Source organism: Scyliorhinus canicula, chromosome 3, assembly GCF_902713615.1.
Source record: "Scyliorhinus canicula chromosome 3, sScyCan1.1, whole genome shotgun sequence".
Taxonomy (NCBI): domain Eukaryota; kingdom Metazoa; phylum Chordata; class Chondrichthyes; order Carcharhiniformes; family Scyliorhinidae; genus Scyliorhinus; species Scyliorhinus canicula.
In genome coordinates, this window is record NC_052148.1 from 164,919,784 (window position 1) to 164,943,483 (window position 23,700).

At 47.1% G+C, this 23,700-nt stretch overlaps 1 protein-coding gene across 3 annotated transcripts in view; it reads left to right on the forward strand.

The window, feature by feature from the left end:
• The window catches only part of LOC119963074 (cytokine-dependent hematopoietic cell linker), a 177,595-nt gene that overhangs the window by 22,263 nt on the left and 131,632 nt on the right, over positions 1–23,700 (forward strand). For 2 of the 3 annotated variants that reach the window (XM_038791642.1, XM_038791643.1), the window contains exon 3: positions 16,520–16,563. The exons of the other annotated variant lie outside the window; for it this stretch is intronic. In XM_038791642.1, coding sequence (XP_038647570.1) covers positions 16,520–16,563 — 44 coding nt within the window. The remainder of the gene's footprint in view (positions 1–16,519; positions 16,564–23,700) is intronic. 3 annotated transcript variants of the gene reach the window in all.

Consider the following 23,700-nt stretch of genomic DNA (forward strand, 5'->3'; position numbering starts at 1 on the left):
CTTGGGGGGGCTGCTATCCAGGAGGGGGGTGCATCCTATGATGTTTACTTCCATCCTCTGGACCGCTTGCACTCCACTCTCAGCACTTTTGCTGGAAAGCAAAATTTGCACAGTCTGCTGAAGGTCTTGGGATGATTTGGCTATCAACTTCCTTTGAGTAGCCATGTTATTTACACCACAGAACAATCGGTTGCGTAACATTTCAGAAAGGGAAGTTCCTTATTCACAGTATTCGGCTACTTTTCGTAGCCTTGTCTCAAACTCGGTTATGGGTCCTCTCTGCCGTATTAAAAAGGTGTCTCTGCCCTATAACAGATGGTTTAGGGTTGAATTGTTGCCCCACGAAGGTTACCAATTGTTTGAAAGTTTTAGTGTCTGGAGCTGCAGGATATGTAAGACTTTTTACCACTCCATAAGTATGAGCTCCTCAGGTAGTCAGCAATAACACTGCCTGTCAGTCAACATCTGTGATGGTGTTCACCCAGAAAAAGTAATGGAAGCATTGTGCATACTGTGTCTAATCCTCTAAGCTTACATTGAACAAGTCCTACCTTCCAAAAAAAGGCATAGAAAAAAAATCTCCTACCTTAATCCAGCAGTGGAAAGGAGATGGGTGTTCGGTGTAGTAGAGTCAACAGTATTCTAGTTTTATCCTTGTCAACGGCACAGACCGTCTGAACCAAGTTGGTCAAAAGAAAACTTGGTTTATTGCAAAGCAATTGTATTTCCAACAGGGTTTTTCAAACTCAGAGTCACGACCCGCGGGTGGCTCACGGGCGGGTGTCGGGAGGGTTGCGGAGCGGTCAGTTGTGGTGGTGTTCCCGCTTGCAGGAAGAAGTCCCCAACAGCTGCAACCAGCTTTTAAGAATGCCGGCCACGGGCAGTCCTCGATTGTTTGCAGCATTTATGGATATGGTGCGAGGCTACACTGTGTGCTGGTCACCGTGCGCGTGCGGTGGGGGTGGGGTCAGGGACTGATGGGCTTCCACGTGAGTGTACAATGCTAACAGTCATGGCCACATCTCTGGTGCTTGTCCTCTGCGCAGTGCTCGGCTCGTCTCCCGCCACCGATCAGCAGTATGCGACCTGCGGCTCCGTGGTCAAGCTGTTCAACGGCCGGATCAATGTCCGCTTGCACTGCCACGATGTGAAGTATTGGGTGGGAAGTGGTCAGCAGTCTGTGACTAGGGTGGATGCAGCTACTGGACAGTGAGTGGGAAGCCAGGCCAGGTTTGCAGCGAGGAACACCGATCAAATGTCAACACTGGAACAAACCTACACAGTGATCACTTTGTGTCATCACTCTCTGGAAAACAGGAAGTAAGTGCTTTTGGTGAGAATGGGGCAGGAGATGACTTGGATATTTGGATAGTGCAATGCAGTGAAAGCAGTAAGAAATATTGTAACATTGTATGTGTTTGACAAGTTACTTCATCTCATCTAAAGTTGTACTTTATAAAGTATAAACAAGATTGTACTTATTTCTATACTTGTTTAAATGTCTAAATAAATAGGAATTTTTTTTTAAAAGTTTGTGTGCAAATGTAAGGATGCTCATTTTCAACTGAAATTATTTTAGTTTTCAGTAGTAAAAAGTCATCAACTTAGACAAATCAGGTATTGGAATTAAAGTTTCAAAATAAAAAAAGAATGCCGACCGAGACCGGCCTTTAAAGATGAACGATGGAGTCTTCCCGCCAGAGGCAGCGACAGAGAGAAGGTCACACGTCCAGCATATACACTGACGCCATGTGCCCTGTACATCTGTGCTTTGGGCGCAAAATCATGGAGGAGAGATTCCTCCATTTTGTCACTGCTAGCAAACAAGCAACAGGACTGTCTGAAGAACTGAAAATGGAATATTTTGTAGTAAGGAAGAGAAGGTCGGAGACACAATTAGGCAGGGATCTCACAATTGAATCTGCTGGAGAGAGCTGTAAGGAGAGTCCATGGCAGGACAAAGCAGAGCTGTATCCAGAGCTCCAGAGCCTCGGGTGAACAAACAATTAAGAAGAAACTGAAGTGGGAACAAAGCAGTATGAAGATGATTTCTTGAGGTATGGATTTGTTAATTGTGCCAATGCAAATCAGGATGCAAAGCCCATGTCTGTTATATGCAGGGAGGTTCTGACAAATGAAAGTTTAAAACCCTCAAATCTTCAAAGGCGTTTGAAGACTAAGCATGGCGAGTTTGAGGACAAACCTCTTGATTTTTTTCAAAGGATGCAGCGCAAACTTAAATCATCAGTTGAAATCCTTCGCAGAAATATAACATTGAATAACAAAGCAAGTGAGATCATGAGGACCAAACAGGCTGACCTGCCGCATTAAAGGTAAGCAATCATGGTGTGTCGCTAAGATCAGTCGGCGTGGGTCGCCAAGGTCGGCTGGCGTGGGTCCCGTAGGTCTTCCGGTTGGTAAAAGTGGGTCCCGGGAAAAAAAGTTTGAAAAACACTGATTTACAATACACATTAGATCCCAGCCAGGTCTGCTCTGTCGGTTCCATTCCTCGCCCCTTAATATAATTCTCAGTCATGAATGTTCTCAGGCTCCCCGCCCCCTTAATGTGGGAGCTCGTATTCAGTGAAACTCACAGGGAGACTGATTGCTTCAAACCTGTAGGACTCGTGCAGGTTATAACTCATGTGATCTTATGTGTTCTAGTGTGTTGTTTTTTTTAAGTACATCTCACAGTGGTTAGACTTTATTTTTAAATTGCATTCTTCCTTAGTTCCCATTTTAACTGTTTGAATTTGCTGAATCTTCCTGTTGACCTGATTATGGTTGCGATCTCAGTTCTTGAACATCAGTTTGTAATCAATCATAAAATCCACTTAGTAGATATGACATAGAGTTTACAGTGGTGAAGGAGGCCATTCGGCCCATTGGGTTTGCACCTGTCCTTGGAAAGAGCACCCTACCCAAGCCCACACCTCCACCCTATCCCCGTAACCCAGTAACCCCACTTAATCTTTTTGGGCACTAAGGACAATTTATCATGGCCAATCCACCTAACCCACACATCTTTGGACTGTGGGAGGAAACCGGAGCACCCGGAGGAATTCCACACAGACACAGGGAGAACATGCAGACTTCGCACAGACAGTGACCCAAGCCGGGAATCGAACCTGGGACCCTGGAGCTGTGAAGCAACTGTGCTAACCACTCTGCTACTGTGCGTTCCTTACTATGCTGCCGTGCTGCCCTCATGTCACTTATGTGCAAGATAAAGATCACTCCTATTTGCTGTTTGCAGTCGGAGCAGAAACGCAAGAATATAGGATGTGATTATGATTTTCATCTCATTGAGTTTCTTAGTTACTCAAGAAAACTTCCCACAACACAAAACTTAAAATATTGTGCCAGACTGGTTCAAATGATAAGTATAATTAAAAAGCATGTTGTTAGCTTTCCCACATTTCAATGACATAAAGTTTAGCAACCAGAAATAGCAAATGAAATACACCAGCTATCTGACTTCTATTTATAGAAACATAGGAACATGAATAGGCCATTCGGCCCTTCGAGCCTGCTCTACCATTCATCATGATCATGGCTGATCATCCAACTCAGAAACCTGTTCCCACTTTCCCCCCATATCCTTTGATCTCTTTAGCTGGGGACGATTCTCCAAAATGGAGACCAAGTGTTCGCGCCATCGTGAACGGGCCCTGTTCGCGCCGTCGTGAAACCCGACAGCGTTCACGACGGCACGGGCACTTGGTCCGCGGAGCGGAGAATTGCCCCCAATACATTTCACTGTGGCCCTTGATTTCTCTGCCTATCACTTTTCTTATTCCCCTTTCTATCTTTTGTTCTTGCCTCTGTTTCCCCTTCCTCTGACTCCTTGTATAGGTTCCCATCCCCCTGCCATTTTAGTTTAACCCCTCCCCAGTCACTCCAGCGAATACTCCCACAATGTACTCACACAATGACATAGCTACAGTGACTGGTGACCACTTTCATAGCTCACCATTCCAAAAAGGAGGATCAAATTTTATGCCCTACCTACCTGAAGGGCAAATATGGAACCACGATGAGCCTTTCCTGTGAAAAGCACAGCTTAATGCACAATTGTTTTCCAACAGTGCTCATTAGGGAAGACTGTACCAACAAAGTCAAATAATTGTGCAAGCAATCCTTATAATAGTTTCCCACTAACTACCTCACTCATTTATTTCCTGACCTAATTGCATTCTTCTTAAATAAATTAATTGGTGACACAATCGTCTGGGTCTTATTTATGTTGTGATTTCCGTAGAGTCTGAACCTTTTTAAAAATAGATTTGAATTTCCAATTAATAGCTGAAAGAAAGATCTGTCAATATGTCAACATTCAGTGTAACAAATTACTGAAAGCTCAACTGATTAAACACTTTTGTTGGCAACTTATACTTTAAACTACTTTTAATACTTACCACCCATTGAACTCTTCACAAAATTACAGTCCTTTTAACAAATAGTCTATAGATGCTCCCAGCTTCCAATGGGTTCCCATATATTTGATTTGATTTGATTTATTATTGTCACATGTATTAGTATACAGTAAAAAGTATTGTTTCTTGCATGATATACAGACAACGCACACCGTACATAGGGAAGGAAGGAGGGACTACAGAATATCGCCTTTCACCAAGCAGTAACTCAGAGTGACCATACCCAGGCACTTTCCTCTTCAGGTGGATTTTCTTAAATCTACCACATGCAGTGAAGTCTGATCCAATGATTTTCCTTTCCCCTGGTCATGTTGGAACAAGTGGCCCAGAGTCAATAGAAGCTGCACAATGTACCTCTTCTACTAGAGACCATCTCCCTCCTGCATCCAGCTGTGATAACACACAAAGCCAAGCCTTAACTCTGGTGACCATACAGAAGCTCCTACTGCCCGTTTGTGATATTCATTCGCTTGCAGGGAAGCCTGTAACTGGATCTTAAATATAGCTTCATTTGGCCTCTCCCCCATGAAACAAATTAACCTTGAATCTCGGTGGAAATGCTGATGAACTATCTTTAATCTCAACTTCCGTTCATTTTAGAAGTAAATGGATAATTTACAACATTTTTTGTACAACATAATTTACAGACCGATACATAAAACCATGGAAACTTTGTGAGACTCAGCGTCTACTCTTGGTAAACTCTGTTCTCATTGACTCCAAGTGTAAACATCTTGCACCTTCTTTTCTGTAAAATAATCTGAGCCTTCTTTTGATCTCCAGCAGTCAAACCACCCAGGCTTACTGTCAGGTTGACTGCAGGAGGGTCATATGATCCCTTTCATTCGCCCCATTTTACAGTTTAAAACAGATACAATCTTCTATACCTCAATCTCATAACACTAGGAATGTGGATAATGCCTCCAAAATCAATTTAAAGGTATCAATGACACCCTTCCATCTCATTAAATAACGGTTTGTGCCATTGTGGTCAACTTTATGTTAAACGTTGCCGAGTGTGGCTCAGGACTTATAGTCAGACATGGCACTCTCTGCCACATTTGCTGCTGAGGAAGTCAGTGGGCAGGGAAGGTGGAGGATTCACAGGCCTTTGTTTTTTCTGGGCCCTATTTTTGGCCAGCTGAGCTTCACATTTCTGTTTGCCTCTTTCAATGCCCTTCCAGTCAGCCTCCAGAGGTCTCAGTCGTAAGCGACTGTCTGCCAGTTGCCATTTTCATATCTCGCTTGCAAGTGTCTTTATAGCAGAAGTATGCACGCGCAGGGGTTCATGGCACAGTCATCAGTTCAGTGTACGGAAGGTCATTAAGCATAAGCCGATTACCAATCTGATGAACATGGTTAAGACAGCACAAACATCTTTGGCTTGGCAAGGACCTCCGGTGAAAGGGATGTGCTGAGCGGACACAGGAAAGGCGGCGCTCCTCTTGGAAGTTGGAATTTGGCAATTTTATCCCAAAAATAGGCAACTAATGTTGCAAAACAAAAACTCCCATCCTCCTTCAAGATCACTATGGCTCCGGAAAATGCCCCCAAACAATTCTCTGGCCGTAAGGATGGCAGGACAGTAAGAACCTGGAAAGAAAGGACAGGGCAACGATGAGTACCCGGAATTGGATGGAGCTAGCTGCACCCAAACAGGTTGGGTCATCGAGGCACATGCCTCCGATAAGTGAATGGATGGGCCTCCTAACACAGGAGCTCCTAAAGCACAGAGACGCCATCAATCTAGAGATGATGGCAACAGTGAAGGCGATGGTCGAAGATGTCCTGGCCCCCTTCAAGGTGGTGCTGGAAAAGTTGGAGCAACAGCTGGAGGTGCAGGAGGCAACCATCAGTGGACTGAAGAAGGCAGCAACCGACCAGTTTGACTGGATTGCTTCATTGGAGATGGAGGTGGCAAAGTTGGTGACGACCCAAGGGATGCTGAAAAGGAAGACCGAGGACCAGGAGAACGGATCGCAATGCCATAATCTCTGCACTGTTGGCCTATGGTGTACATGGGCCAGATGCTGGGGAAACTGGCCGGGTGGGGAGAACTTCCCCAAATCCCAAAAGGTAGACTGAGCCCACGGGTCACTCTGGCCATGGCCCAAAATGGGGGGAGCAGCTTCGGGCCACAATCGCAAAGCTGAACCGGTACCAAGACTGCGAGAAGATCCTGACCTGGGCAAGGCGCACACAGTCCTGTTAGTGGGAGGGACGTTCGATCCATGTGTACCAGGACATTGCGGCAGATCTGGCCAAGCGCCGGACTGAATTCACCACAGCCAAGGCAGCCATATACAAGAGCAAGGTGCGGTTTGGGAAGCTGTACCCAGCCAAGATCTGGGTAACCTTCCAGGGGAAGAAGTATTAGTTCACTGCTCCAGTCAAAGTGAACAAATTTGTGCACAAGCCCAAGCTGGGAAAGCAGCAGTAACAGCACTGAATACGGACTTCTTTAAAAAAGGGACAATTGCGCAAGATAGAACTGCCTTGTTATTGGTCTGCGATGAGTCCCAGGAAGGAGAGGCTGAGAGCATTAAGGTGCAGAAACATGTGGGGAGAAGGAGAAGGAACACAGCGAGTAGGGACAGGTAAAGATCACTACCAGGGGAAACCACCACAATAGCGAGCAAACTAATGCAAGCAAGTATGGGAGAAGGGGGGAACCACGGCACCTCCCAAGGGGGAGAGAGTGCCAGGCAGAAGGAGGGGAGAAAAAGCTAGATAGGGGAAGAAGAGGCAATAGATAGGGGGGGAGCAAAGACAGGGGGAGGCCTGCAGGGCATGGGGGGGGGGGGGGGGGGGGGGGTGGCAAGAGGGGATAGATGGGCTCAAGGGGGGAACCAGGAGGTGGGGGGATGGTAGAACACTGGCTATGACAGGGCACACAAGGCAACAGCAGAAACAAGTACACCGAGGACAGCCATCTTAGATGGGCACCAAACAAAGGGAATCCAGGAGTACCTGTCCACATGATGAATATGGTGACAATGGGAAACTTGGATGGCCCTGAGACAAAGGGAAACCCCAGACTGCAGGGGCTCAGTCGCTTGGTGAACATGATGACAACAGCCATCTTGAATGGCCACCAAACAAAGGGAAACCTCCTTTGTGCTGGGGCGTATCCACAATGTAAGTATGGTTAACCCTGCAGGAGTGTGGGGTGGGGGACAAAGAAACCAGCCATTAGGATAGTTATCTGGAATGTCGAGGGACTGAACGGCCCAGTGAAAAGATCCAGAGTCTTCATCCATCTGAAAAGCCTGAGGGCCGATATTATCTTCCTCCAAGAGACACACTTGAGGGAGAAGGACCAACTAGCGGGTAAGAAAGGGCTGGGTGGGACAGACAAACCAATAGTGTTACGGGATGAGGGCTGGGGGGGTGGCCAGACTGTTTAACAAGAGGACAGCCTTCACGCCGACAAAGACATACACAGACCCCGGGACAGTATGCCATGGTTAGCAGTGTCCTGGAAGGAGCATCAGTGAGCCTCGTAAACTTGGACTTCCCCAACTGGGATAACACGGAATTCATAAATAAAACCATGGCAGAAATCCCCATCATAGACTCACAGTGACTCATTATGCGGGCGGCAGGGGGTGGGGGGCACTTTAACTGCGTACAGGATCCATGAATGGACAGCTCCAGCCCCAAATCGGGGGAACTATCAAACGTGGCGAGAGAGTTATGACCTTCACGGAGCATGTGGAGGCAGTGGACCCATGGAGGCTCACGCACCCAGGGGAGAAGGAGTTCTCCTTCTTCTCCAGGCACATATGGTCTACTCCAGGATCGACTTCTTTGTAGTGGGAAAAGCGGTGCTTCCAGAGATAGTGGGAGCGGAGCAATCTCGACCATGCTCTACACTACGTGGATTTGATGTTGGAGATGGGCCAGGCACAACGGTCCCCACGGAGGCTGGACACAGCCGTCCTTGCTGACAAGGTATTTTGTGAACAGATATCACAAGCCATAGATAGGTACATTACCAAAAACCGGAATGGAGAGATCTCACCCTCCATGTTCTGGGAGGCACTGAAGGCCGTGATTAGGGAGGGAAATTATTGCATTTAAGGCATGCAAAGACAGGAACGAGAGGGCAGCTAGGAAACAGCTGGTTGACTCCATACTGGAGGTTACTGCACCATATAAGTAAGCAATGTTTCCTACTTTCGGCTGCTAGTTTGCTTCCCGTTTTCAGCCCGCATTGTTGGCTAGCAGCAATATGAAAGAGAGCCAAATGTGTAAATCTCTCCCTGTCAGTTCATAGCCTCTCCATCTGCATGTCCTCAGTTTTGCCTCCTTGTGGTGATGCACAGAAACCTAGTCCCTCATGGCCCCACACTAAAGCTTCAGAGGGGCTTTGAGGAGGTTTGGGCCCCAGACATGCATATGTGGATACGCCCTGCCTCTCACGAACTAAACTCCCAGCCAAGGGCCAATAGCTTCACTGCCTTGTGGATATCTCAGGAGAACTGAAGGCTAAGGAATTAAACCTTGCCAAAGCAATTTGTATTAGAGTTCAAAGTCAGACTGATGTCTAAATATACCGGGCTGGATTCCCCATTGGTGGGATTCTCCGCTTCGCCGGCAGTGTACCCATGCCCACGGGATTCCTAAAGGCATCGGATGGCCACAATGGGAACCCCATTGGCCAGCTGCTGGAACGGAGAATCCTGTTGCCGGCAAGGGGTGCACCATGCCAGAAAACAGATGCAATGCCGACGGAGAATCCCGCCCATCATTTTCTGGCAATCCCTGCAACCAAGCTAAAGTAGCAGGCCTCTTTAAAGAGTGTACATTGGGAAGAGCATGTGACCCCTATCACCCAATGGATCTTGGTGCAGATTGCATGTTTTTGCAGCCTGAGTAGATCCTAGAGCTAGTCGTGATAACATTGTAAAAGACTTTACAATGAGCGTGTGGGATCAATCTCAAGCAGTGTGATGAGTACAGAAGTGGGAGGAATCGGGCAGCACGGTAGCATAGTGATTAGCACAGTTGCTTCACAGCTCCAGGGTCCCAGGTTCGATTCCCGGCTTGGGTCACTGTCTGCGGAGTCTGCATGTTCTCTCCGTGTGTGCGTGGGTTTCCTCTGGGTGCTCCGGTTTCCTCCCACAGTCCAAAGATGTGCAGGTTAGGTGGACTGGCGATGCTAAATTGCCCTTAGTGTCCAAAAATTGTACTTTGTGTTGTGTGGGGTTACTGGGTTATGGGGATAGGGTGGAGGTGTGCGGTTGGGAAGGATGCTCTTTCCAAGAGCCGGTGCAGACCCGATGGGCCAAATGGCCTCCTCCTGCACTGTAAATTCTATGAATCTATGAATCAATAAATACGAAAGATTTAAGCAGCCGAGGAATAACAGAGTGCTTTCGATATGCCACTACCCTGAAATGTCTAAATTCCAAGGCGACGTGTGCTACGGGTGCAGCAAAAGGGGCCATCTAAGGCACAAATGCAAAAGCAAGCAATAACCAGTACAAACAGAGCAAATAATGAAGTATTAGTAAATAACATGGGGGATTGTCCATTGGGAGAAGATAACGTCATGTCCTTAAACAATACGGAAGAGGGCAAGGTAACCCCCATCACAGTCGTGCTGATAGTAAATGGCCAGCCACTAAAAATGGAGGTGGACACAGGGGTGTCAGCGAAGGTTATAAATAAACAGTATGAACGTACTCCATACTAGTACAAAACTGGCACCGCACCTGGACCAATTCAGCGACCGTTGAGGAACTAGACCAGCGCCACGTGGAACACAATCGATTCCAATGAGAGACGGTGCCGGATTCGCCGGGTTTGCGATTGGCACCAGGAGACTGACAAGCTGTAGCTGTATATACACAATTCACTCCCCACACACACCGTCCCAGCCAACAAGATTGCAACAAGGAGAGCGGCGCCTAGATTCACTGATGCCAAGCTTGAGACCCACCTGAACGCAGTAGAAGAGAGGCAGGCCACCCTGTATGGGAAGGAGGCTGCATGCCGCCACTGTTTCCAGCCATGGCTGACGTGAGGAAGACTCCGAAGGAGGTGGCCCAGTCCCAGAGGGAGATGGCACAGTCACTGGCTGATGTGTCACAGACCCAGAAGGTAGTGGCAGCGCTCGATCACACCCCTGGTCGCTGCATGGGCGTCATTGTAGCGGATCTTGGCATCGCTCTGGATAGGCATTATCAACCCGACCGCAGTGGATAACCCCCGTCACCCATCAGCCAACTCAGCAGCCGGGGGTGGGGGCGGGGGGGTGGTCAAGAATCGTCAAGTGTGCCAGGATGAAGGTGGGCACACTGCCCAGGTATCGGGCACAGATGTGTATGATGTGCATCTGATGGTCACATGTCAACTGCACGTTCATTGAGTGGAATCCCTTTCGATTGGTGTTGAGCGGTCCGTCATCTGCATGTGTTCATAGGGGGGCTTACATCCCGTCAATCACCACCTGGACCCGGGGCATCCCAGCGATGGCAGCAACCCCGCTGCCTGGCCATCCTGGTGGGCTTGGTCCACATTGAAGTGGATGTATTGTGCTGACTGGGCATACAGGGCTTCCTTGATGGCGGGGATGCACCTGTGCACCGAGGTCTGTGAGACCCTGAAAGTGCCTGGAAGGATCTTGGCGTAAAGGTTCAGGGTGGCTATCACCTTGGTGGTCACCGGGAGTGGGTGTCCTCCCTCATTCCCCCAGGGTGCCAGGTCCACACTATCTTTCTGCTCAGCTGTTGTCTTCGACAGCATGCCCAGCCCGGCAGGTCCTCGAATGACAAGTGCAGCCAGTACACACGAGGCCTCATGCGGTGCCTCCTTTGCACCTCTCCTCTGCCTGTTGGGCAGCTGTCTCTCCATCCTGGGTGGCTGCCTCCTGTTTCTCTGGAGCACACTCCGCTGCTGCAGCTTCCTCCTCCTCGAACAGCTCCAGCTCGTACAGCCGCAGGGCATCTCGCACGGCTGTGGCTACTCGGCAGAAGGCCACCATTGCTGGTTGAATTCCAATGTCCATTGTCTGCAGAGGGTGAAAGGCCGACATATTAGCATGGTACGTACCCCCGCACCACGGCCACACCCCTCAGCGAACTATCCCCGCACCCAACCCTCCCCATACCACATCCTCCCACCCAACTAGCCGGCACCTGCATGCGGGGCATCACGCAGCTTACTCAAGAGAAACGCCCACAGTAGCCCCTACGAGGCACCAGGTGGGTCGCTGAGCATACCGCTGGCAAAGGGGGTGGGGGAACCCATACGACCAGGGACCAAGGTGTGTGGTCAGTGAGGTGCGCAGCAAGGTGGCTGCCTTGCAGGCTGCGGCATTGATGGCCCGTGCCTGGCCACCACCGCAGTCCTGTGGGGGGTCACCCCGGCTACACGGCCCATTACTCTGTCACCCCCCCACCCCAATAGCCAACCCGGCCCAACAGCCCACAGTCGCTCTTCTCTGTGTCCTACCTCCTCACTCTCCCTCATCAGCCACGATGCCAGTTTCACGATTTTTAAAAGCACAAATTAACCTCCCCATTGAGTATTTAGACCATCAGAGGTGAAGAATTGCGGAGGCCCCAGAGAATACCAGAATGGGCCTGCTAATGATGTACAAATGGTTTTTACTGTACGTACATTCTGGAATGCATTGTCGCCGCTGTCAAGGTGATGGAGAATTGTTATTTACCATGAAATCAGCACCCGCCGCAATTTTGCCGTTGGAACTGATTCTCCACCCAATCGCGTTTCACGGTTTCAGTGTCGGCCGACAGAGAATCCTGCCCAGAGGTTTTGAATTCAGTTTGTGTACTTTTTCTGTTGCATTTGTTTGGGATTTTCCCTGGCTTAATTTTCACTGAATTCTAGAATCGCTACAGTGCAGAAGGAGGCCATTTGGCCCATCGGCTCCCTACCGACCCTCTGAAAGAGCATCATACCTATGCCCACACCCCCACCCTATCGCCATAACCCAGTAGCCCCAACTAATTTTGTCCCTTCCTTTTCCATTAATGCCTTTTCGGCATCTGCAATTTCAGCTGTGACAACTGAGAGAATGTGAATTCCTCTGCATATATCGCCCTTAAATGTGTCAACTTTATAAAAGACAGTTAACTCAAACCCGTCATCTCCGCTCATGTCTCTGCCCTGTCTCTGTTTCTGGTTCCTAGTCAGTGATCTGCTCCCTTGATAATTTCAATAACTTGCATGAGAGCAGATTGCAGTACAGCAATTAAGTATGTGAAACCGTTTTCTCTCAATTCAATTCTCCAGTCTGTGCATGACAGACTCCTCTACATTGGAGATTGACTCCTCCTTAGGCCTGGTCAGGAAATTAATGAGAAAAACTGAAGTTGGATGTCAGAGCTCCACAATTGTCACACAATCCAATTGTATTATCGTTCCATTTATTGGTCATGTAACACTGGTCAAACATGGGTAGTAGACTTCTCCACAGTTACAGCCAGACTTTGCACATTCCCAAATGACTCAATAAAATGATGGTGCTTAGGTATCTGACTTGTTTTGTTTGCAGGCTCTATCACCTGTCTTCAATACCTGGGATCAGCAGGACTTGGTCTGATTCTCTGTCCAGCAAGTTTCCAGGGACTTGCGGCCCTCCACCACTGCATGATGGCCGGCACTGGACCTGGTCAGTCGTCCCGGAAAGAGGGTAGTCACTGATGCAGAGGCAGCATGGTAGCACAATTGCTTCAGAGCGCCAGGGTCCCAGATTAGATTCCCGGCTTGGGTCACTGCCTTTGCGGAGTTTGCATGTTCTCCCCGTGTCTGCGTGGGTTTCCTTCGGGTGCTCCAGTTTCTTCCCACTAGTCCTGGAAAACATGCTGTTAGGTGAATTGGACATTCTGAATTCGCCCTCTGTGCATCCGAATGTGGCGACTCGGGGCTTTTCACAGTAACTTCATTGCAGTGTTAATATGAGCCTACTTGTAAAGCATCGGGCAACCAAGTGAGACCTTGCTGTGTTGCAGTTTCCCATGGCATGCGTGGAACGATACCCACCCGTCCCTCTCACACAACCCCCACACCATTCCCTAACCAGCTCCCCACACCTCCCCCTCACCACCTCCACACCATCTCCTTACCACCCCATCACCACCAGCACCCCAACCTGCGACCAATCACTTGTCATGTCTTGTTTCTTGAAGGATCATATGGCGACAAGGCGGGGCCTTCTGGTGTCCCCAACCCCAAGCCAAAGCAGATTGCAGTGACAAGGAGATGAAGGGAGCTCCCAAACACCAGCCTGAGACACTCTAGGCAACCACGGTGGGCGGTCAGTTGTGTGCGCAGCAAGATGGCTGCCTTGCAGGCCATGGCAATGGCGGTCCATGATTAAATACCGCACCGGTCCCGGGGGTCACCCCATGCCACGTACCATTTGCTGGTTACCCCCCCCATACTCTCTCCACCCTTGGCAGATGCACCCCCCCCCCCCCCGCCCCCCCCCCCCCCAGCCAGCCAGCCGAGCCAACAGCAGGACCAGCAGCCCTGACGCACCTCTGGGAAAATATCCTACTTCCTATCTTCCCCAGCAACCATGGCGCCTGTTTCCCGAATTTTGAAACCACAAGTGAAACTCGCCCGTCAGTAATTCCTCCTGGCGGAGGTGGAGCATCGCAGAGGCCCGGGACAATACCAGGGCAGGCATGTTAATGAAATGCCGAAGGGGTTTCCTATACGTGCGGAGTAGAATGCACTGACACCCCTGTCGTGGCATCGGAGCATGGCATTCCGTTGGGAGCTCGGTGCCAGCCACAATTTATGGCTCGCACATGACTCTCCACCCAATTGCATTTCCGAATTCTGTCATCGCTGGACAGAGAATCCCGCCCCAGCCCTATTCAATTGTTTCTCTTTAACTCTTTCAATGTATTTTTGCCTCTAGAAATTGAACATGCACAAAATGCTGCACTTATTTCGTAGTATGTGGAAAAGATTATCAGCTGAGTTTTAAAAACTTTGAGTTTGTGGGGTATTGTTGTTTATTTTGTAAATTGAGTCACATCCATTGCAAATAAATCGATAACCGACATCACCATTCACAGAATTCTGGCACCCAAATATTTTCTTACCGTATTGTAAAAAATTAACCTCCATTTGATTTATCACACTGCATTTTTCTTCATTAATCTGCAATTATATCATTTTATTATTCTTTCTGGCCACACAAATCAAGGACTCATCTAGATTTTCAGTTAAGGAATGCTAAGGCTGAGAGGGACGTTGCAGTCCAAAATTGCAATATTTGCTAAAATGCACTTTATTTTACAACTCATTGTTTCAAGCAGGGATTTAATGGTGATTACTGGCCCTAAAATGAAGATTACTTTCCAGACCAAGTGAAGGATGGTAATGAGAAGCTCAAGGCTACCAGGCCCAAAATAATGTTCTCACTACTATTATAAATCCCACTCATTTTGAACTCAGTATAGTTTATTGGACTTTTTCTGTAGTTCATGTGGCAGGTTTCCAACCACTGTTATAAACACATTGATATATATTTTACACCAAAGTACATTTCCTGCACAAAGCCTTTCATTAACTGCTGCTTTCTCTTCAGAATTACTGTACCTGGAGAGTGGGTGGATAGTGAATATAATCTGCCTACTTCCTCCGTACAGGTGGGGAAAGCACTTGGTGACAGTAGAGTCAGCCTCCCACCAGGGGAAAAAAAGGTCTGGTCATTTTAATACAGCAGAGAGATTATTGCAATGGACCAGTCTTGCCCACAACTGGCTGTAAGACTTGTCAGGCTGCCATGTATTGTCCAGGCGCTTGATCTATGTTGTCAAACTGCAATGTTCTGTGCTAACTCAATTTTCAAACACTGTAAACTTAAAATATTACTTTGACTTGCGATTAATCTAAAGATCAAATTTGGTACGTGCAATGTAAAACACATGGGGACATAAGCAGCAAATTACCTCATCAGAACAACATTTTACAAGCTGGCCAAGCAATGAAGTGAAACCATTTCCTCAGGGGGCCCAGACTAAAGGGAAGCAAGCCAACTTAATTTGAGGTATGGATTCCACTGGGCAAGGTAATATAAAGCAGAGCATGAGATCTAGTAGGCCTCTATGAGGGAGGACTGTAAATGTGGGGCAGCTGAATCAGAACTGAATCCACCTATTTGATACTATTTGAATGTAAAAACAAAAATGGCAAGCTTGATATTTTCTCCAACATTGACATGGAGGGGAGTCAAGTTTCCCTTCACCACTGGTGGACAGGTTGCTATTTTAAACCCGTAGTGTAGCTGTAAATATCAGAGATTTACTCCATCAAATTAATCCAAACAAGTGTTCAAAAGCGGTTTGATTTACAGATCCCAAATCTTTCTGAACTACGGAACACATGATTACTGTTAAGTGCAGCAACAGAATTTGAAATGTAATCATTTCACCACTCTCAGCCATCAGAAACAAATGTTAGAAATAAGTTGTTTCCATGCGCTCGTTCCACATCTACCAGCTCTGCCATTTCAGACCCATAGCTCACATCATCACCCCACATCCTTCACTATTACTTTTTCAGCGCTTCACTATAAATGCATGAGAAACCATGAAAGGAAAAAAGATTTGAGACATGAACTAATCGTTCAATGACCCTTAACATAAAGTCTTGCATAAATGCTCCCTGATCCCAAAGGTAATCAAACCAAACTGCAAAATAATCATCCGCTCTCACGTTTTAACTCTTCCTTCTTTGGTGCATAAACATCCGCAGCCAACTGTCGTTCCTCTAATCCCATTCTCAAACTGACATTAGCCAACCTCTATTGTTACTTTTCTATTTTAGAAATCACTTCTTTTAGCTTGGAATATGTCTAAGACTAAAAACATTGTCTTCGGCAGTGACGCAGAACTAGTGATATCGGGCTGACCTCCAGTGCCTGGTAATCAGTTCCATTGTACATCTGATATTATCTATCTTTCATCACAGACCCCCTGGCTTTTCACAAGATCAGTCTTTATTGCTGGGTTTTAATAGAACTAATTGACAGTGAGTAACTGTAGTTTCTTTCTAGTTTATGTGCTAATTGCGTTTCTTTTGTATTTTACAAGGTCCAGGCCACAATTACATACAGGTTTCACAGACCATGCAACAGGTACGTTACCTCCCAAAATCATTATGAAAAAACACATTCAGTGCCTTTCAAAAGAATGAATTTTTGGAGACAGCAGTGAAGAATTATAATATTCAGTAAATATTTTGCGCTGGATTGATAACAGCAAAGCATGAATTTGGTGTTAACCTCAGGGTCTGCAGAAAATAAACTCGATGTGAAAAAAAGGTTAACTACAAAAGCTGGTAAGCTGAAACAAACATGGAAGGTGCTGGAAACAAATAACAGGTGAGACAGCATCTTTGAAGAGAACAGACAGAAGAACTGAAAAATGGTAAATGAGTGGACTCGTTGTAAAAGTGAGTGAAGGAAAGGAATAACAAACAAATACTTCAAGCACAGAGAGGAAGTATAATTTGAGTGATCTGTAACCTGCTTAAAAGAAAAACAGGATATTTGTAAAGGCTGTAAGTTTGGGTCAGGCATTAGGAATAATCATGGAATGGTTTTAATAATCCTCGTGTGACCCACGTGGACACTTCAATTGATCTTCTCTGGGACCCGTGGAATACGAGCTCCCTCACCAGAGGTCCCACCTAGCTGGGGCTCGTAAATCTGTCAAGGAAAACCCACCCCGACTGGGACCGGCGTGATCAGTAGACCTGTTTGGGACCTTTGAACTGTAAGCCACATGGCGGCCTTTACTTTGTGTTGATTTATTAAATACTGTTTAACGTACCCTCTCGGGGCCCCCTGAGCTTTTATAATGATAAGGCAGAAAAGGAGGTAATTTGTATTCTTCATGTCTATACCAGCTCTCCGAGTCGCCTGCCCTTTCCCTATCGCCCTTCAAACTATTCCGTTTGAAGAATTGATACAATTCCTTTTTGAAAGTTATTATTGAATCTGCTTTCTGCTTCCACCACCCTTTCAGGCATTCTATCGGAAAACCTTTGCAACTTTGAATACCTCCATAAAACTTCCCGTTAATCTTCTTTGCTGGAAGGATCATAACCCAGCTTTTCTTTATCCCTCCCTAAAACTGAAGACTTTAATTGCATTAATGCCATTCTATTAAATCTCCTCTGCACTCTCTCTAAGAGTTTGGCATCTTTACTGCTGTTCAGAGCCCAGAATTAAACTAAATAGTCCACCGGGGGCCTAACCTGGAATTTATAGAAGCTAAATATTAAAAGATGTTAAAGAAATGAAGAATGGGTAACTAGCTGAGGCCATGAGAGGTGCAAACAGGGAAAGGGGTGAGAAAATATGGAACATTTAAAGTGTGGAAAATTTGCCAATCAATCTCAAATGAAAATATTTGTCTAAGGCCCAATTTACATTGTTAATTGGGAACTCTTGAATTCTTCCTGTTTCTGGTTAACATGAATTGTTGTTGGAATTGTGACTGATTGACTGATGACATTTGGCAGGCCATTGGTTTATCCATTAGATTGCAGTGAATTGAGAGTTGGCTCTTTTCCCCACATCGCCATATTCCTCGACACGTTTTCCAGATTTACATTGGTGCCGGAAAACCTTTCCTTTCACCATCAGATATTGGAAAATCACAATCATGTAGTCATTACAAGCATCAATCTGGTGAGGGAAATGTGATTTTTCTGGAGTGCAAATGTCCAATGATACGGAAGTGTAATGGTGTCTCATTATTGTAGCATTTGGAGGACCAAGTCATGCATGCTAATGTTCATTACTAAGTGACAATGATATATACCTGTTCAGGTAATCTACAGTATAAGCAGATTTGTCCCGTCTCACGGGTACTATAAACTCTGCAAAGGTGGAGTGGTTCAAGAGTGCATGGCTGGTGTCAGTCTTTGACAATTCAATTAACTGTTAATTGGTTTTTGTGATCTCAGTAACATCTATTGTGCTGCTGCTTGAACTTTCGTCTCATTCTCAATGATCTGCTCTGCAGATTTGACTTTGCAAGCTGTCCAGGCAATAGGTGTTCTGTGAAAGAGAACAGATGCCAGAAAGATGATAATGAAAACAGAAGGAGCTGGAAGTACTCAGCAGGTCAGGCAGCATCTGGGGGGGGAAACAACAGCAACCAACACTTTAGCCCTTCACCTTTCCTTAAAAAGAAAGATTTGCATTTACATAGTGCTTTCCACCACCTTGGAACAACCCAAAGTACACATCCCAAAAGCAATGAGACTTTTTTTGAGGTGTAGCCGCTGCTGAAAACGTAACAGGTAATTTGCACAGAGCAAGTTCCTACAAACAGCAATGAGGTAATGACCAGCAAATCTGTTCTTAAGTGTTGATTGTGGGATGAATATTGTGCTCAGGCGCAGAAAGAATCATGTACAACCCCCCCCCCCCCCCCCCCCCCCCCCCCCCCCCCCCCCCCCCCCCCCCCCCCCCCCCCCCCCCCACTTCTTTGAAATAGTGACATGGCATCTTTTATGTTCACCTGAGAAAGAGGGGGCCTCATTTTAACTGAAAGATGGCACTTCCAATATTGCAGCACTCCCTCAATACTGCACTGAATCACAAACAAGATTATGGGCTCTAGATTCCGTAGAGGACAATTGTAGGTTGTAGCGCTAACAATTATACTCAAAGCCGAGAGACTAGTACAATAGAGGCTTTATTGTTGTGCGATGCTGTCCCTCCATCTGCAACTGTAGACTAAAGGTCTGAGTGACTCATACGCATATTCATACACAAGCTCCCTGTGGGCGGAGCTAGCCGGCAGGGCTTACCGGAGGAACCTGTATTACAGGTACAGGCATACATCCCCCTACTACAAGTATGCATAACTACAGTGGTTATATCACCACATAGGTCAGAGGTGAAAGTGCAACAAACTGCACCAGGCCTTACAAGGTGACGCACTGAAATTATAAGCAGTTGAATTCCAGATCAGCTAGACTTAGTACCCATCAATGAATGTGTTATTGTTGAAATCCCAGTCAGGGGATTATATCCTAAAGCCCGCCATTGCACTTTTACATGCAGCAAGATCTACAAGCAGCAATGCATGAGCCAATATAGCAGTGTTTTGATGATGTTGGTAGGCCTCTATATTTGATTATGATGGTCCAAACATTAATAGTCAATAAAGCTCTGATTCAATCTAATTCAATTCCTATTCCACTAGCGTGGCAAAATTTTCTTTTTTTTACCAAAGTGTTGACTCACGTGAGAAAAATGATATGCAGCACATCTGTTGCACTGCTAGCTTTTTTTGCCATATTTTCCAGCGCTTTGATTTGTCCCAAGCCATCAAATCTGTAGAGCAGGTCCGCCCGCTGGCAACACAACTTTCCAGAGACTCAATGGCAGTGCCAGGGTACTGCTTGGACATGTCCTTCTCCCCCCGGGGGCTGTACTTACCTGTGAACCCCTGGCATGGTGTGTCTTTGCCTGGTTCACATTGTTCCAGACCAGATGTAAACCTCGCCTAAGTCGGAAAGGGGAGTAGGCCAAATGTGAGGGACAATACAGCGATGACATGCACTAATGATATGGTAATATGTCACTGGTGGGAGAAAGGCCAATCGTGTTGAGATCTTGCTGGCGAGATTCACATTTGTGGCCTCTCGTGAGATTTTGCAGCCACATTGCCATGTGCCGTTTGCGCAATATCCCAGCCACTGAGTGACCTGACTATTGCTGGGTGAGCAGGTACTGAGCATATGATATAGATCCCCCTGCAAGAGACAACGCAACCAATTGATATGTGGGACAGGATTCTCCGACCCCCCGGTCGTGAATCCCGCCCCCTCCAATCTCCGGCGCTAGAGAATCGCGCCGTGCCGGTCGGCTGCCACTCGCAGTGGCCCCCCCAGTGATTCTCCGGCCCGCAATGGGCCGAAGTCCCGTTCGTAATATGCACGTCCAGCTGCCGTGAATTGGGCTAGGTCCCTTACTGGCGGGACCTGGTGGCGCGGGCGGGCTCCGGGGTCGGGGGGGGGGGGGGGGGGGGGCGATCTGGCCCCGGGGGTGCCCCCATGGTTGCCTGGCCCGCGATCGGGGCCCAACGATCCGCAGGCGGGCCTGTGCCATGGGGGCACTCTTTTCCTACGCGCCGGCCATGTCAGCCTCTGTGATGGCCGACGAGTAGGTGAACCCTCCCTGCGCATGCGCGGGGATGATGTCAGCATTGAGATGTGGCAATGTGAACCCCACCTATTGTGGGCGGGATCAGTTTTTGGAAAATCTGCATATTAGAGTGAGACAGCTCGTCTCACAATAATATGTGTTCCTGAGATCTAACTAAGGCATGGGACCTAACTACCTAGCCTTGGAGATCTATGGCAAGCACTGATCAGTACTTTGGAAATCAGTTTTTGGAATCGGTTTTTGGAAAATCTGCATATTAGAGTGAGATAGCTCGTCTCACAATAATATGTGTTCCTGAGATCTAACTAAGGCATGGGACCTAACTACCTAGCCTTGGAGATCTATGGCAAGCACTGATCAGTACTGGTCTCCACAAATGGAAACTTGTGGGGATCTTGCAGGGGATTGGAGGCCCCCAAGTGAATGCCCTCTGGGCAGGGTGGTACCCTGGCACGGCTGGTGCCAACTTGACACCCTGGCAGTGCCAGCCTGGAACTGATAAGGTGCCCCAGGTGGCACTGCCAGCTGGCAGGGTGGCACTGCCAACTGATAAGGTGCACCTGGCATCTTTTGTGCAGTAGTGATATGGCCAGGTGGTGCTCTGTGCGGGTGCGGAAGGGCCCGGAGACCCACTTATGGTGATTTGGGGCTTGTGGGGGGGAGTTCGGGGTCATGTCGGTGACTCATGAGATTGGGACGCCATTTAAATATGCTACCTGATTTTCACCGCTCTACTGTTATTTTTGCAAAAGCAATATCCTGGTCTTATTCTTTCCATGAATTTCATGATTTCTTTTTCTTATTTCATAGAATGTGAGAATCGCTGGCGGTCAACATTTGTTGCTTATCCATAATTGACCTTGAGAAGATGGTGGTGAGCCATCTTCTTGAACCATTGCAGCCCAAGTGGTGTAGATTTTTCCATCGTACTGTTAGGGAAGAAGTTCCAGGATTTTGACCCAGTGAAGAAACTGTGATATAGTTCTAAGTCAGGTTAGTGTGTGGCCAAGTGATGGTATTACCATGCATCTTCTGCCCCAGTTCTTCTAAGTGGTAGACTTTATGGGTTTGTAAGATATGATTGAAGGAGCCTTGGGGAGTTGCTGCAGTGCACCTTGTGGATGGTACACACTACTGTCACTGTGCTTTGAAGGTGGTGGAAGTGAAGTCTAAGGTGGCAGATGAGGTGCTGATCAAGTGGACTGCTTTGACTTGGACTGTGTCGAACTTTTTGTGTGTTGTTGGAGCTGCACCGATCCAGTCAAGTGGACAGTATTTTATCACACTCCTGGCTTGTGCCTTCTTGACTTTGAGGAGGAGCCAGGGAGCGAGTTACTCTCCATAGAATTCGCAGCCTCTGACCTGTTCTTGTAGTCATAGTATTTATATGGCTGGTCCAGCTCAGTTTTTGGTCAATGGTAACCCCCAGGATGTTGACAGTGGGAATTCAGCGATGGTAATGTCATTGAATGTCAAAGGGAGATGGTTAGATTCTCTCTTTTTGGAGATGATCGTTGCCCAGTACTTGTTTGACACAAATGTCATTTGTCACTTATCAGCCCAATTTGTCCAGATCTTGCTGCATATGGACACAGACTGTTAGCTACTTGAGGAGCCATGAATGGTAAACTGTACAAACAACAATCAACATCCCCACTTCTGACTTTATGATGGAAGGTGGACAGCATGGTGGCGCAGTGGGTTAGCCCTGCTGCCTCACAGCGCCGAGGTCCCAGGTTCGATCCCGCCTCTGAGTCACTGTCCGTGTGGAGTTTGCACATTCTCCCCGTGCTTGCATGGGTTTCGCCCCCACAACCTAAAGGTGTGCAGGGTATGTGGATTGGCCACGCTAAATTGCCCCTTAATTGGAAAAAATGAATTGGCTACTCTAAATGTTTTTTTTTTTAAGTGACAGCTGGTAGTTCAATGATGAAACAGGTGAGGATGGATAAGCCTGGAACACTATGCTGAGGGAGGAACTCTTGCAGTGATGTCCTGTGGCTGAAATAATTGGCCTTCAACAACCACAACCATCTTCCTGTGTGCTATGTATGACTCCAATCAGTGGAGGTTTTTGCAATAACTTGTCACATTCAGTCAAATGCTGTCTGATGTCAAGGGCAGTCAGTCTCCACTAACTGTATTTGTTGCTCTATTTGCCCATTAATTGCTCGCTGAACCGCCACAAAAAGTTAAGTTTAGTAACTACTGGTAAAAGTACCCTTTAAACATAGGAACATATGATGTAGGAGGAGGAATAGCCCATTCAAACTCTATAGCCTTCTTCAACATTCAACTAGATCATGACTAATCTTTTACCTCAATGTCAATTTCTCACACTATCCCCATATCTCTTTATATCTTTAATATCTTGAAATCTATCGATCTCTATCTAAAGCATGCTCAATGATTGAGCTTCCACAGTTCTCTGGGATAGAGAATTCTAGAAATTCACCACCCTTAGAGTGAATAGGTTCCTCCTCATCTTAGTCCTACTTCTTATTTGGAGGCTGTGGCCCCTCATTCTAGACACACCCCAGCCCAGGGAAACATCCTTCCTGCTTCTATGCTGTTGAGCCCTGTAAGGACTTTGTACGCTTCAATGAGATCATCTATAAATCTTCTAAACTCGAGAGAATGCAGGCCCAGTCTCCTCAAATTCTTCTTATAAATTAGTCCTGTCATGCCAGGAATCGGTTTGGTTCACCTTTGTAGCACTCCCTCAATGACAAGTATATCCTTCCTTAGATATGGGGATGGATTCTCCGCCGTCGGGATGCTCCATTTTGCCGGCTGCCCCACAATGGGAAACCCCATTAACGGAGCATCCCGCCGGCAGGATGAAACAGAAATGTGGCACGGCAGGGCGGAGAATCCAGCCCATGGAGTCCAAAACTGTACACAATATTCCAGGTGAAGTCTTACCAAGGCTCCAAACAATTGCAACAAGACACATGCACTCCTGTATTCAAATCCTCTTGCAGTAAAAGCCAACATACCATTTGCCTTCCTAATTGCTTGCTGCAACTGCCTGTTAGCTTTTAGTGACTTATGAACAAGGACACACACAGATCCCTATGGACA